At 64.4% G+C, this 14,341-nt stretch overlaps 2 protein-coding genes across 4 annotated transcripts; one reads left to right on the forward strand and one right to left on the reverse strand.

Annotated features, from left to right (window-relative positions):
* Nucleotides 1-266: 266 nt before the first annotated feature.
* KMT5C (lysine methyltransferase 5C) lies at nucleotides 267-7,525 on the forward strand. 3 transcript variants are annotated; one of them, XM_055410628.2, is made up of 9 exons: nucleotides 267-456; nucleotides 2,115-2,353; nucleotides 2,526-2,691; nucleotides 3,060-3,169; nucleotides 3,938-4,101; nucleotides 4,221-4,240; nucleotides 5,769-5,905; nucleotides 5,990-6,090; nucleotides 6,369-7,525. In XM_055410628.2, exons 2-9 carry the CDS (start codon nucleotides 2,115-2,117, stop codon nucleotides 6,866-6,868), a joined length of 1,437 nt encoding a protein of 478 aa, XP_055266603.1. In that variant the 5' UTR covers nucleotides 267-456; the 3' UTR covers nucleotides 6,869-7,525. The 3 variants fall into 3 exon arrangements, with proteins under 3 accessions (XP_055266603.1, XP_055266602.1, XP_088686508.1); XM_055410627.2 differs by having other exon boundaries at nucleotides 272-456; nucleotides 5,990-6,150; XM_088830382.1 differs by lacking the exons at nucleotides 267-456; nucleotides 2,526-2,691 and having other exon boundaries at nucleotides 2,213-2,353; nucleotides 5,990-6,150.
* A 4,954-nt stretch (nucleotides 7,526-12,479) lies between these two features.
* On the reverse strand, nucleotides 12,480-14,180 carry COX6B2 (cytochrome c oxidase subunit 6B2). Its single transcript, XM_055410749.2, has 4 exons — nucleotides 13,831-14,180; nucleotides 13,612-13,737; nucleotides 12,796-12,896; nucleotides 12,480-12,701 (listed from the first exon to the last, which is right to left on the reverse strand). Exons 2-4 carry the CDS (start codon nucleotides 13,721-13,723, stop codon nucleotides 12,648-12,650), a joined length of 267 nt encoding a protein of 88 aa, XP_055266724.1. The 5' UTR covers nucleotides 13,724-13,737; nucleotides 13,831-14,180; the 3' UTR covers nucleotides 12,480-12,647.
* Between the last annotated feature and the right edge of the window lie 161 nt (nucleotides 14,181-14,341).

The raw sequence follows: 14,341 nt of genomic DNA on the forward strand, positions 1-14,341 counted from the left end.
CTCCCTCTTTCCGCTTGTACCCAAATAACCCGACCCAAACCCGAGTTTCGCCCGGAGCGACAGCGCTTTCGACCAATGAGGGCGTCAAGTTCTGGCTGTGGGCGGGGACACGTCTCCATGGCAGCGACGGAAGGACAGCGGCGGCAGCCACTAGGTGCAGTTGGCGGCGCTTTGACGGCAGAGCGGGCGTGGCGGGGTTCTGTAGGGGCACCGACGGGGGGCTATCGGGGCGGGGCAGAACGGAGCCTGACCAATGGGGGCGGCGCAAGCTTCTCGGCAATTGAAGAATGGCGGAGTCGTTGGCCAGTGGGAGGCCGTAGTGGCCGTGGCGGGGCGGGCCCGCCGGGGCTAACTGGAGGCGCGGCGACCCGGTCTGACGAGAGCTGGAGGAGGCTGTGGGAGGTGGTGGCAGCCGCGGCGCGGGCGCCTGAGGAGGAGGAGGAGGAGGAGAAGCGGGTGAGGGGCGGCGCGGGGCCCGACCTCTGAGCCCCTTCTCGGCCCCCGCCCCGCGCCGCCTTGGCTCCCGGTCGTCCCCAGCCCCGTCTGTCCCCCGGCCCGCCCGCCCCTCCTCGTGTCCAGGCGCCCACGTCTCCTGGCCCTTCAGCGAGCCTCAGGCTGCTCTCGGTGACCAGCCCCTTCCCTGCGCTTCCTCCCCCAGTCCCCGCTCTCGCGCTTCAGGGCCTTCCCTGGACCCTCAGCTCGCCCTCTGACTCTGCACTGCCGTCCTTGGCCCCCAGGCGCGTCCCTTGCACTCTCACCGCCTGCCCAGGCCCCTGGAACCACCCCCCGCCCAGGTCTTCCCCAGGCCCGTGTCTGCTCCCTTGTTTCCCTCAGCACCTCAGGCCTGCAACCTGAGTTCTCACTGCCTACCCAGGCCCTACCCTGGAGCCCGGGCGCGCTCCTCGCGGCTCTTCAGGGTTCCTTCCTGGAGCTCCAGGACTCCCCCTGGCCCCGTTTGCTTCTCCAACCCCGTTGTGGAACCCCTAGACCTCCCCCCTCTACCCTCCCAGGACCTTCCCTGGACCTCCAGGTCCTTCTCTGCTTTCGCTGGACCCCTGGTCTCCCTGCTGGCTTTTCCTGGGGTCCTCGCTGGGTCCCCACGCCTCCCGCCGCCCTCCCCCGCGGGCAGCCCGGGCCTTCTCCCTGCCCTGGCTCCCTCCCTGTGGTGTCCGCATTTTGCCTTTACCCTCTCGCCCCTCTGCAGCTTCAGAGCCGTCCCAGCGCCGTCCCGCAGCGCCCTCTTTATTTTTCCTCAGCCTGCGGGTCTCCTCTGCCCCCTTGCCCAGCCGCTGTAGCTCCTGGCCTCTCTCCAGCGCCCCTTCCTCGCAGTCCCCCGTCGACTCCCCGAAGCACCCTGGTGTGGGTGCCGGGCAGGCCTCCACCGTCGGGGTTCGGAGGCTTGTTTTGTTTTCGTTTTGCTAGTCGCCGTCCTCCCGTGCTTTTTCTGGGCCTCCTTTGCCTCTCCACACGTTCCTTTTCTCTCCCCCCTCCCCCCGCTTTGTCCTCTGCGCCCCTCCCCCGGAATCCTTGGAGAGAGAGCAGGTGCTGGAGCCTTCCCCGGCTCTCCCTCCCCTGACCACCCTCCCTCCTCCAGACTGCCTGAGGTTTCACCCCGAGCCTTCCGAGGAGGGCTCCCGAGGGCTGCTGGGGAGGGGGGGTGGCGGCCGAGGCCGGGAGAGTAGGGGTGGGCTGAGGACTGAGCGGTTCTGGCGGGGTAGGAGCTGCTGCGGGGGCCCCCTGACTCCCACCTCCTGCAGGACTAAGCCTTCAGGGTTATCCCAGACTGCCAATTAATCAGCCTTCCCTGGTCTGTAGGGACCTTTGCGTGCCTGCGCGCGCGCATGTATGTGTGTGTGTGTGTATGTGCATATGGGAGTCCTAGGGAATCTGTGTGCACACATGGGGTCTGTGAATGTGTGTGCGTGGGCAAGAGGGGGTTGTCATAAGTGGTTGGAGGGTTTAGGTCTGGGCTTAGAAGGCTGCAGAGGTGCAGCTACTAAGGATGGGGCCGACATTCCTTGGGGGGGGTCTCCCCAGTGTCAGAAGCACTTGTTGCATCTCGCCTTCACTGAGAGCCCTGCGAAGTCAGTGCTGCTTCCCTCCCTGCTTTATAGATGAGGAGGCCAAAGGGCCTGCCCCGGGCTCACAGGGCTCACAAGTGGCACAGAGCAAGCACACACGCGGGATCCCAGCACCACGCCCCCTGCCGCTGCTGCCAGAGGCAGCATGGTGCGTGGGGCACCATGGGGCCCGACAGAGTAACCGCCAGAGAACTGTGTGAGAACGACGACCTGGCCACCAGCCTCGTCCTGGACCCCTACCTCGGCTTCCGCACCCACAAGATGAACGTCAGGTGAGGCGACCCCGGGGAGGGTGGACCCAGGGATCTCGGGACCCCTGACCTGCCACCACCACCCCTCTGCCCCATCTTCCTCTCAGCTCCCAGCGGCGGTGGGGGTGGGGCCTGGGAAGGCCCACAGGGAATAGGCCAAGGCCCTGGGACCCAGGCATGCCCTCTCCCCCAGCCCCGTGCCCCCCCTGCGACGACAGCACCACCTGCGCTCAGCTCTGGAGGCCTTCCTGAGGCAGCGGGACCTGGAGGCTGCGTACCGGGCCCTGACGCTGGGAGGCTGGATGGCCCACTACTTCCAGAGCCGGGGCCCACGGCAAGAGGCTGCCCTCAAGACCCACGTGAGGGAGCCCTTCCCTTTCCTCCCCTTGGCCCTCGTGTTCTCCTATCTCCCCTACCTGTCCCGGGCCCTCCGCCCTGTCGGGCAGACCCTCAGCGCAGCCCCTCAGGACTCCCTGACTTCCTATCCATTGGGACCATCTAAAGCAAGGCTCAGAGACTGCTAGGACAGGCGCGCTGGGGGGCCCTCTGAGACGGAGTCTAACCTCTTCATTTGACAGATGAGGAGACTGAGGCCCCACCAGGGGAAGTGAGCCCCCTGAGACCACACAGTGAGTCAGTGCAGAGCAGGACTAGAACCCAGGAGAGAGAGGGCCAAGGATGACCCTGCCCCAGCTCCTCACCCCACCCACCCCCTCACCTCCCCCAGATCTATCGCTACCTCCGCGCCTTCCTGCCTGAAAGTGGCTTCACCATCTTGCCCTGTACCCGTTACTCCATGGAGACAAATGGAGCCAAGATTGTGTCAACTCGCGCATGGTAAGAGGACAGGACTGGCAGCCCAGGCCTGACAGGCGGCATCTCTCCCCGGGGACTGCTAGGAGAAGACACCCCCTCCCTTGTGGAGGAGACCCGGCACTGTGGAGACAGGGCCACGAAGATGTCTGTGTTGAGAGAAAGGAGGTGGGGCCTGGCCCCCAGGACTCCCCTGGCCTACCACAGCCCTCCGGAGATGAGACCCCTTCCAGCGACCCAGGCTTCCCGGGGCTGCTGGGAGCAGACTGACCTTGTGCCCAAGAGTGCACTGCTGTCCGTTCTCTCATCCCCACCAGATCCCCCACCCACCAAGTAGCAATCACTGTTGGGTATGAGGGCAGGACAGTGAGCGAGAAGAACACTGCCCTCTGCTCACAGCCTAGTGGGAAGGGCTGACCACAGCTGCGCAGTGCGTCCTGAGCCTGCCTGAGGATTTTGAGTGTACTTGGGAGCCAGGCCAAGGCTGAGACCCCCAGAATGACTGAAGGATCTAGTGAAGAGCCTGGGCGGGCGGGGGGAGTGCTTCTAGGCAGGACTGGACCGCCGGAAGCTGAGGCAGTGGGCGCTGGAGGAGCCAAGAGCAGGAGAGGATGCGCGCCAGGCATCTGTGGGTGTAGGGCAGCAGTGTGAATTTCAGAGACATTTGGGCGGTGGAGCACGCTGGCCCGAATCAGTTCTTCCCACAGGAGGCCTGGGATGAGAGGCCCCTGTCCCCAGCGCTGGTGGTTGGGGAGGTACTCACAGACCCACAGCGAGCCGGCTTCTTGGCAGGAAAAAGAACGAGAAGCTGGAGCTGCTGGTGGGCTGCATCGCGGAGCTGCGGGAGGCCGACGAGGAGCTGCTGAGGGCCGGGGAAAACGATTTCAGCATCATGTACTCGACTCGCAAGCGCAGCGCTCAGCTGTGGCTCGGCCCGGCCGCCTTCATCAACCACGGTGGGGGCGGGGCGAGGGGCCGGCGCGGGCGTGGGGCGGGGCTGTGGGGCGTGCCCCAGCTTTCTGGCTCCTCTGACCGGAGTCTCTTCTCTCCCCTGCACCCCCACAACTGGCTCCAGACTGCAAACCCAACTGCAAGGTGAGACCTGAGGGCCCCCACATCCGGGGAGGAAGGGGCACGTGGGGAGGGGCTTTCGGGTCAGTGAAGAGCTAGAAACTGTCCGGGGTCTCCCCACCCGACCGTGCAGCTTCCCGTCTGTCCCTGCCCGTGCCACACTGGGACCCAGTCACACTGCCGCCTGCTGGCTGCAGTGCCCCCTCTCCAAACCTTGGCCGGGGGCGGGGCCGGTCGGGCGGAGGGTGGTGGTGGGCAGACGCGCAGTGCCCCTGCCTGTGCCTGTCGCCGGGCCTCCCAGGCAGAAGCCCCTGCAGCTGTGATGATAGCAGGAGGCGGGGGAGGCCCCAGAGGTGAGGTCAGAGAGAGCCCCGCCCTCCTGGAGATCCAGGGCTCCTCCTGATGGGAGGCCCTGGGAGGCAGAGGGAGGCCCCCCTGTTCTGTGTGTGGAGGACTGAATGCATGGGAGGGAGGAGTTGAGGGGTGGCGCCCTGCAAGTGTGGGCCTCCCTGGCCTGGCCACCCTCCAGAGCCCCCCACATGAGGAGGTTGGAGTCCTGGCTCCACCGCCCGGGCCCTGGTTTCTCTTCTCAGATGGGAAGGGGTGAGAACTTGCCTGCTGGCACAGCTGTGAAGGCCGCCGAGTGTCAGTGTCCTGTGGAGTTTGGGGCACAGACAGTGGGTAGGAGGGAGAGGAGGCAGGGCTTGGTGACGGGGGCACCAGCCCCCTCGTGGCGCAGAGCCGAGGCTGTACCAGTCAGAGACAGGCGCTGGAGGAGGAGTACAGTTTTCCCAGGTGTTGAGGGCGAAGGGGCGCACACTAGGGCATCTCAGATGGGGTGCCAGGCTGGAGGGCTGGGAGGCCACGGCACAGGGGCTTCTCTCGTGTGTGAGCTCGGTCGCCCCATGGAGGCTCCCGTGGGGTACAGGCTGAGGCTCGTGGGTGGCCCAGGGCAGGGAGACCCTGAGGGCCCGGCCTCAGAGGGGTCTTGAGCACGGAGGGAATGCGGACACCTGGCCCTGCCTGCTTGGGAGACGCCAGCCAGCAGTCCTGGCATCAGGCAGGTTGGTGGCCAGGGCCACTCCCAGGTGTATCAGGCTGGGACGGGCAGACCAGTGGACAGATGGACAGGCGGGTGGGTAGGAGTCCCGCCTCTCCCAGAGGAGGAATCTAGAGGCAGGAGCAGGCCGGCGAGGCTGGGTGGTGATCCTGGACTGGGGGTGGACCCAGGCCTGGAGAAGCGGGGAAGGCCGAAGAAGCAGGTGGTGCGGGGCCAGCCACCAAGGAACCAGGGGACGGCCGGAGGGAGCGGTTCCTGTGCGTTGCCAGGCCCGGTTAGGTCATCGTCCTGCAGCGAGGGCGGGAGCCGGCAAAGCAGGGGGAGATCAAGGAGCCGGCGCTGAGGGCAGGCCCTGGGCAGGGCGCGTCCTGGGGCTCTGCCCCTGTCCATCCCAGGGGCGGGCCGTGAGGCCAGGGGCCCAGGCCAGGCCAGGCGGTGGGGGCGGGGAGCCAGGACACCCCCAGGGCGGGGCGCTGAGCCTCTGGCCCCCAGTTTGTGCCTGCAGATGGAAACGCAGCCTGCGTGAAGGTGCTCCGGGACATTGAGCCGGGGGACGAGGTGACCTGTTTCTACGGCGAGGGCTTCTTCGGCGAGAAGAATGAGCACTGTGAATGCTACACCTGCGAGAGGTGGGCCATGGTCCTTGGGGCCGGGAGCCAGAAGTGCGTCCTTGGGGGCCCAGCCCTCCCTCCTCACCGCCCTCCCACCCCCAGGAGAGGCGAGGGCGCTTTCCGACTGCGGCCCAGGGAGCTCCTGCCGCCCCGGCCGCTGGACAAGTACGAGCTCCGGGAGACCAAGAGGCGGCTGCAGCAAGGTCTGGACGGGCCCCGGTCCTGTGCCCACCCACCCCTGCTGCGCCGGGACCCCTTCTGTGGTGAGCATGGGGTGGGCACTGTCCATGGGCCCATCCCCTGCCCTGTCTTTGCCCTCTTCCTATCCCATCCCTCCTCCCACGTCACTCCCTGGGTCTGTCCCCTCCGACGACCAGGAAGAGCCTTGGAGGCAGCCAGCCTGAGCCAGGAGCTGTGTGCCCTCCCAGGAGCCTTGCTCACACAGCTGCCCTTTCCTTTCCCCTCCCCCGGGCCTCCACAGCTGCCTGCCAGCCCCTGCGCCCCCCGCCTTGCAGCGCCCGCCTTGATGCCTCGCCCCTCTGGCTCCAGTGGCTGCCTCAGCCCCAGCTCCGGGTGCGTCCCCGGAGGCGCCGACGCCTGCAGCCCCGGCGAGCCCCGCCGCCTCCAGTTCTCCGAGCTGCCCGCGTCTCCCTGCACCGGTGGGGAGGCTGCGGCCCCCACTGCTGCCTGCGGGCAGAGGCCCGGGTGGCCCTGGGTCAGGCCCCCCGTGCTCGCTGGGCCCCCCAGCAGGACTGGCACTGGGCCCGGCGCTATGGGCTGCCTTCTGTGGTCCGTGTGGATCTGAGCCGCGTGGCGCCAGCCCTGCCTGCCACTGCCAACCCTGCCCCCGCCGGGACCCCAGCCCCCATCCCCATCCCCAAGCAGGCCCTTGCCTTCACCCCCTTCTCCCCACCCAAGCGCCTGCGGCTGGTGGTCAGCCATGGCTCCATTGACCTGGATGTCAACAGCGATGGGCCGTGACGGACTGGACAGGGAGGCCTGGGCCAGGAGAGCAGTGTCCTTCCTGATCCCCTCCTGCCCAGCTTCTCGGGGAGCCACCTCCAGAAGGAGCTCTTGGACCTTTGGGAAGGAGTTGACCTTCCACTCTAGCACAGCTTTGACCTGAGGGAAGGTTGGCTTGGACACCCCCAGGGATCTGACCCTTGACCCTTTGTGACTGCTGACCCCTGAGCCACCCCCACCCTGGCAGGGAGCCCTGGCCACTGCCGCCAACCGCCCCCCACTGACCCCAGCCCTGGCCGCAGGGCTGAAGGAGCCAGCCGTCCCCTGCCCACCACCTTTTCCTGCCCGGGGAGCAAAGCCATAGGGGCGGGGCTGCCCCACAGGCCCGGGGGAGGGGGGGCTGGCTTGGGTACCTCCCTAGACACTGCCCTGCGGGGGAGGGTCAGCGTGCTCTCGGCCTGTGGCCGTCTGAGTGGGGGTGGGGGGGTTTGGCCGGGGGCTTGTCCCCGCCACCCCGTGGTCTCAGGGAGCCGGTGCGACCTCGTCTTATCATGGTGCTATCCCTGGTGCTACTGGGCTGTGGGGGTCTCTCCCCTCCCCCACACCAGAATGGGATATGGTGGGGGGCTGGAAGCACTTGAACTTTTTATTTTATTTTATTAAAACGTTGTTATAAGCAGCGCTCCTGGAAGCATTTCATTTATGTTCTAAAGAGATGTCCTTTGGGAGGGTGAGACCCTGCGCCTTGCTGGGGAGACCAGATTGGGAAGAGGCAGCCCAGACTTTGGGCCCTATGAAGCTTGGGAGGGTGAAAGGACAGTGGACTCTGAGGATAACCGGGTACAGAGGCAAGAATCACACTAACACACAAACTGTGTTCATGAGGAATGCTTTCAGACCCATCGTCTCATGCAGGGGGGCAGTCTGCCTATTTTCCAGATGAGGTAACTGAGGTCCAGCCATTACCCTGGGTCACATGGGGCCAGATCGCCCTTGTCTGAAGTCAGAGTCCCTCACGTGTGTCATCTAGGTTGGCCTTGCTCCGTGAGGCCAGGACAGTGAATCGTCTTGTTTCTTGAGATCCAGTTCTGTTCTCAGTTCCCCGACCAGGGATTGAACCTGGGGCTGTGGTGGTGAAAGCCCAGAATCCTAACCCCTGGACCACCAGAGAACAACTCCCACCGCCTCTTAATTCTCACCTCAACCCCCTTTTACAGAAGGAAATACTAACAGCTGACAATTAGTGCTTCCTAACACTGGGCGCCCCCTCCCCAAGCCCTGCAAAGTGTCTTGTGGACATTTTCCTTCTTGTTCATTGAGGCCTCATGACCATATCACAAGTGTTGGAGCTCAGGTGTGGGCTTCAGGCCTTGGTTTATCTCCTCCATGACAACCATGGAAAAGTTTACGCTGGAGGCTGACAAGGCCAGGCTGTGTTGGTGAGGAACGTGGAGGGCCTGAGGGGACTGTCGGAAGACCCGGGTGGGCCAGTGGGGTGGCCAGTTCAAAGCAGGTGACTATTCTTTTTCACCTTAAAGTTTGTTTCATATATGTATGAAGTTTGAAGTGAAAGTTGCTCAGTTGTGTCTGACTCTGTGACCCCATGGGCTGTGGCCCATCAGGCTCCTCTGTCCCTAGAATTCTCCAGGCAAGAATACTAGAGTCGACTGCCATTCCCTTCTCCAGGGGGTCTTCCTAACCGAGGGATACAATTCAGGTCTTCTGCATTGCAGGCAGATTTTTTACCATCTGAGCCAGCAGGAAAGACCATTTATGTGTAGCCTGTTTGATTCCTCTTAAAATGAGAAAGTGTGTCTTTTTTTTCCACGCGAGTCCTGCTGAACCCTGTTAGCTTTCTCCCTGAGGTTAAAAGTAAGGAGGGAGAGGGCCTCCCAGTCAGTAAGTGGCAGTGAGGAGGATGAAGAGAGATGGCTGACCCAGTCACTAAGGAACCCGTCCCTCTAAACAAGCAGAAGTCCATGCCTTCTAGGCAAATTTGACAGCTGAGCAAGGAGTCTTAGCCTGGATGGACGCTAGAGGTTCCAAGGGCCTCCTGGAACCCCATTTCCCATGTATAAACTGCACATTCATGAGTGCGTTCTGAGCCCAGAGGGCTGAGAGCCTTCGTGCAACCCTCAAAAGCGTCTGGACCAGAAAACAACAGCGATGAGAAAGCAGTGATCTGGGTCTCATTCTCAGCCCTGCTGCCGCCTGGAGCTGCCAGTCCTATGTCTCAGGACTAGGGCAGCCTCCACCCAGAGATGCCAGTAGCACCCCGTCCGTGGTGACAAAAATGTCTGTGGTCCTTGCTAAATGTACCCCTGTGGGCCAAAGCCAGCCCCTGGCGAGACCTGCGGGCTAGAGTGACAAGTTGATGGGGAAGCAGGTAGGCAGGCGGTAGGCAGTAAAACCAGTGGCATCATGGCCCAGGCGCCCTGGCGTCTGCCTCCACAGCAGCACAGCCAAGATGGCCCCACACCTCCGCAGATGGTCCCGGAGGGCAGGCGCATCCGCCTGAGGCCGCAGAGCTGGCACTGTGCGGAGCCCACCGTGTGCCACCAGGCGGACACAGCCCCAGCCTCAACAGGGAGCTGAGAGCCGACCGTGTTGAGTCCCGTGAGCCGGCGGGCCCTGGGATGTCCAGGTGGAGCTGGGGCTGGGCAAGCCCCCGGGGAGGGCCGGAGGGTCAAGGCTCAGGCTGAGAACCCCATCATAGACCAGGCGGCCAGAGCAAGGAAACGGGGAGGCTGGCCGGAGGAGAAGGAGAGAGCTGAAAGAAACGGGAAGTAATTCCAGCCCAGAATCTCAGGAAGTGTTGCACGCTGTGCCTGAGACAGCAGGGGAGCCAGGCTGGACACTCAGGCCTGGCTCCCGTTTTTCCCCTTGAGGGCGCTCTCTGACCCTTTTACCCTCGGCCTCCAGGAGCTCCCAGGAGGCCCTGGTGGTAAAGAACGCACCCGCCTGCCAACGCAGGAGAAATGGGTTCGATCCCTGGCTGGGTTGGGAAGATGCCCCTGGAGGACGGCATGGCAACCCACTCCAGTATTCTTAACTGGAGAATCCCATGGGCAGAGGAGCCTGGCGGGCCATAGTCCATGGGGTCGCAAAGAGTCGGACATGACTGAGGCAACTGAGCACACACCAGGAGCTCCAGGGCCCTGTTGATGGGTTTGGTCATCCTGGGATTGCCGATTGGGAGGGCAACTGACACTCAGTCACCCCACTACCCGGTGTGATATTGGGCACCAGAACTGGACCAACATGCCGCAGGTTGTCTGATAGACGGAGATCTCACACCCGCTGAGCGCAGCTGGGCTGGACACTGTTCTGGCTCGTCACACAGCATCATCCTACCCACGGCCCTACAGAGTGTAGGTGTTGTTATCACTGTGTTCTGGGTGAGAAGACCCCAGCCCAGAGGCCTTAGGGAGTCTGTCTGCGGCCATGGGGCTGGCAGGCTTCAGGGCTGGGACTTGAACCCATGTTCAGAGCTTATCTAGGCTCTGAGGTCTTTGGGAAAGAGGCAGGTACCAGAGGGGAGGCCGGCTCTGTGCCCATGGGAGGCCCAGGGCTCAGTTCAGCAGTGGCTTCCAACGAATGGTGCGGTGGGTGGATAGAGAGCACAGTGCCTGCAGGGCTCACAGAGCAAAGGGTTTTGTGATTCTGTGATCCTGAACTTGTCAGGGGAGGCAGGAGCTTCAGAGGGCCTGGAAGAGGGTGGCGTTGATGAGAGGAGGCTGGAAGAGGGTGAGGATGGAGGGGTGGAGCGGGGAGGGGAGCAGGGATACAGGTGGGGGGGTGGGGGATGGGAGACTCCGGAGGCCTCCGTTTCCTTTGTCCTGGGAGGCTGACCTGGGGGTTTCAGGATGCAGCCGGGCAAAACTGGCCCGGGAGTGGTGGAGGAGGTGTTCGCAGCCAGAGTTTGGGGCCTGAGAGCGTTGGTCCGCTGGCTGGAGGTGAGGTGGGTCTGGCCCTGCCCTGGGCGCAGGCATCCAGGGGACAGAGGTGGCCAGCAGGGAGACTGGGCGAGTCAGAATGTCCCAGAGGTGGTGGAGGGATGGGGCCAGGATCCTGGCCCCAGAAGTGAAGAAGGGGGAATGGGGAGGGGCTGTGGCGGCACTGGCGCTTGGGGAGGTCGGGAGCCCGCCGTGGCCGCACAGGTGTCAGACCCTGTGCTCGGCACTACCTGGGTGACCACAGCGAGCTTTCAGACGGCCTCCGGTCCGTGCTGTGACTCAGAGCTGCCTTGCCCGCGTGGCAACGCGGCTTGCTTTCTTCCCTGCGGCAGCGCCACCTCTGTGTGGGCCAGAGGTCTGCAGGTCAGAGGAGGTCGCGAGAATGCCTCATGCCGCCCCCCTCCACCCCCCGCCATAGCTTCCAGCCTGTCTGTCTGAGTCCACACCCTGTGCCCTCATTTGCCCGGGTGCCTTGCAGGTTGTGGTCTGAGAGCGGGAGCCTGGGGCCAAGGTTTCGGTGGAGCCATCGTGGGAAATGGCACCTTGGGGTGTGCCCTGGGGAGGGGGGCGATGAGGGCAGTGTAGAGGGGTTGGGGGGGTGGAGGCAGCTGTTCTCCCCCCAGCTTGCCCAGGGCCTTCCATCGTCCCACCTCTCCTGATAATGGGGTTGGCACCATCTCTCTGCACAGCTGGAGAAACTGAGGTGATGCAGGTCAGGAGGCTTGTGGGTGGGGGGCCCCAGTAAGTCATCACATGATTAGTAATAGCCCTGGGGCTATTAGCCTTTGAACACTGGGGTTGAATGGGGACCCTATGAGATCACTGCAGGCAGAGTCTGGGGGTCCAGGCTGTCCCAGGAGGCTGACAGCTTCAAGAAGAAACAGTCAAATCCACCCCCACCCTCATGCCCATGCCTATCTAGGGCAGCACCGGACTAGAAGCCCCAGGCTCCAGGTTCTGTTGAGGGTCACTCAGCCTGGCTCAGGGCAATGGTGGTGGTGGTGGTGGAGGTGGCCAGAGAGGTGACATTTTGAGAGGCATCTGAAATCAAGATGAACCTCAGCATTGTTGTGCCTGAGCTTGGTTGAGGGCAGGCTCAGAGACGGAGTGGGGCGGGAGCAAAGAATAATTCAGCCTGGAGCTCGGAGTGTCCTGGAGGAGCTCACAGGGAGAGGTTGGCAGGAGAAACTGAAGTGACGTGTTTGAGCAGAGAAGGCTGCTTCTGGCCATGGACAGGTGCTGAAAAGACCGAGCGAGGCGGGACACCCTGTTGGGAGAGACTCAAGTGATGGATTGGGGATGTACTGGGAGGGGAGGGGAGGGGAGTCAAAGGGGATGGGGGCGAGAGAAAGGTGGAGAGCCAGGAATGGTCTGGAGCAGGGAGGGAGAGACGGGGTCAGTGCTAGGTGGTATAAACATTGCTCCTCTGTACCTGAGATGGGATGGAGGGGGTGGGACTGGTGGTCCAGGAAGGGAAGAGGACCCTGAGGGACTTGAGTGACAAGTGGGGGACTGAGAGGCAGGAGGACCCTGGAGCCATCCTGGCGGATGAGCGCTGGGACTAAGGCAGACCCTGCTGGATCGGGGGCGGGGAGCTGGGGAGGGGACGGGATGGGCTCCCTCACCCCTCCCACAACTGGAACCAGTAGAGTCTGCAGCAGAGTACAGGAAGGGCCTCCCGATGCCCCCTCGCCCTGCCGACGAGAAATGCCAGCAGTAACACTGCTTTATTTGAGGCACCACCCCAAAGGGCGGTGGGGCCCATTTTCCGGGAGACGAGAGGATGGGGCGGGGAATGTCACTGGGGCTGATTCTTCCGAGGAGAAGCCGCGCTCAGACCGTTAGATTTTCCCAGCGAAGGTCCCGTCCTTGATCTGCTCTTTCCAGCGCTGCACCTGGGGGTGGGGAAGAGGGAAGTGGGCACTGTCCTAACTCAGCCGACCCACCCACCCTCGGCCGGCCCGTCCGTGCGGCCCTCTGTCCGCTCACCCAGCTGATGGGGCACAGCGAGTGGTACACGCGGAAGTAGTACTCGCAGGGCTGTGTGCTCTTCCCGCGGCGGTTCATGGTCTTGATGCAGCGATGGTAGTCTGCCGACGGGGGCGGGGCGGGGCGGGGCGAGCAGACGTGTAGTCCCGCCCCCACAGGAGGCCCCGCCCTCCCGCCAGGCCCGCACTCTCCCCGCCCCTCGTGGCCACGCCCCCCGAGATGGCCAGCCCCGCCCCCTACGGCAAGGCCCCGCCTATCCTCTCTTCCCACCCTCCCAGGACTCTGTCACACGCCTCCAGGATAGGCCCCGCCCCTTCTGAGATTCAGTCCCAGCCCAACCTGGAGGGCCCCGCCCCGCCCTCCCAGGCCCCGCCCACCTACACTAACCCCGCCCCCTCCACATTTCGGACCTTCCTCTTCCAGGCAAGGCTCCGCTCCTCCCTCGCCCAGCCCTTCTACGGAACGATCCGCCCCTTTAAATTAGGCCCCGCCCCTTTCGAGATTCCGTCCCAGACCAACCTGGAGGACCCGCTCCTCCCTCGCCCCGCCCCTCCACGGAACGATCCGCTCCTTTAAAATAGGCCCGCCCCTCCGGCCGTCGCCGGCTCCCCCTCCACCCCACCTGGAGGACCCGCTCCTCCCTCGCCCCGCCCCTCCACGGAAGGATCCGCCCCTTTTAAACGAGGCCCCGCCCCTCCGGCCGTCGCCGGCTCCCCTTCCACCCCAACGGTCTCCGCGTCCGCGGGCGGGGCGCGCCCCTCCCCGCCGCGCACCTTCTCTCACCCGCCGCCCCTGACCTGGCCCGCAGGGTCTTACCCAGGAAGTTCTGGTAGCAGTTGCGGGTCTGGTTCTGGTTGGGGAAGCGCGGGTCGAAAGGCGGCGTTGTCCATTTCCCCTTGCAGGGCTTTGGGCACTCAGCACCCAGCATCGGCGAAGGCAGCGCTGCGGGGAGGGGTGGGCTCCGTGGGGCCGACCCGCGCCCCTCGCTCCGCCCGGCGCCTGACGCTCGCCCCGAAGCCCAGCCCCCGTCCCCACCTGTCCGGCGCTCAGCAGGCCGTCGGCGGGTCGCTGGGTCAGCTGTGCCTGTGGCTCCGTCGGAGGTGGCCCTTCCTGCGGAGTCTCGAGGGTCTCGGCCCAGGAAGCACTACTCCTCGGGCCCGATTGGCTGGGCCCCCCGGAGCCCCAGCCAATGGGAGCCGCTGCGCTGCAGGAAATGTTGCGGGACGCCGGGCCGGGTCGGTGCGGACGACCCCCCTCCGCCGCCCGCCGCCCCGTCTCGGGGCCGACGCGCGCACACAGGCAGCAGGCGCTCCTCACTGCGGCCGAGTCTCAGACTCGGGCTTTTAATCTCTGCGAAGCTGGGCCACCACACGGGCTCTCCCGGGCCTCGGCCCCCGCCCTCCGCCCAGTCCCCTGTATAAACGTATAGATAGCTCTGGTCTCTACCCGACAAGAAGCACCCCGCCCCCGCCCGGCCTTTTCAGCACTCTGCTTCCTACAGTAGAGGTGCACAGCACCTGGGCGCCTGTGAGGAAGAGGAAAGAGC

The sequence above is a fragment of the Moschus berezovskii genome, chromosome 22 (genome assembly GCF_049115385.1).
Source record: "Moschus berezovskii isolate FMDL1 chromosome 22, NW_MosBer_1.0, whole genome shotgun sequence".
NCBI lineage: Eukaryota > Metazoa > Chordata > Mammalia > Artiodactyla > Moschidae > Moschus > Moschus berezovskii.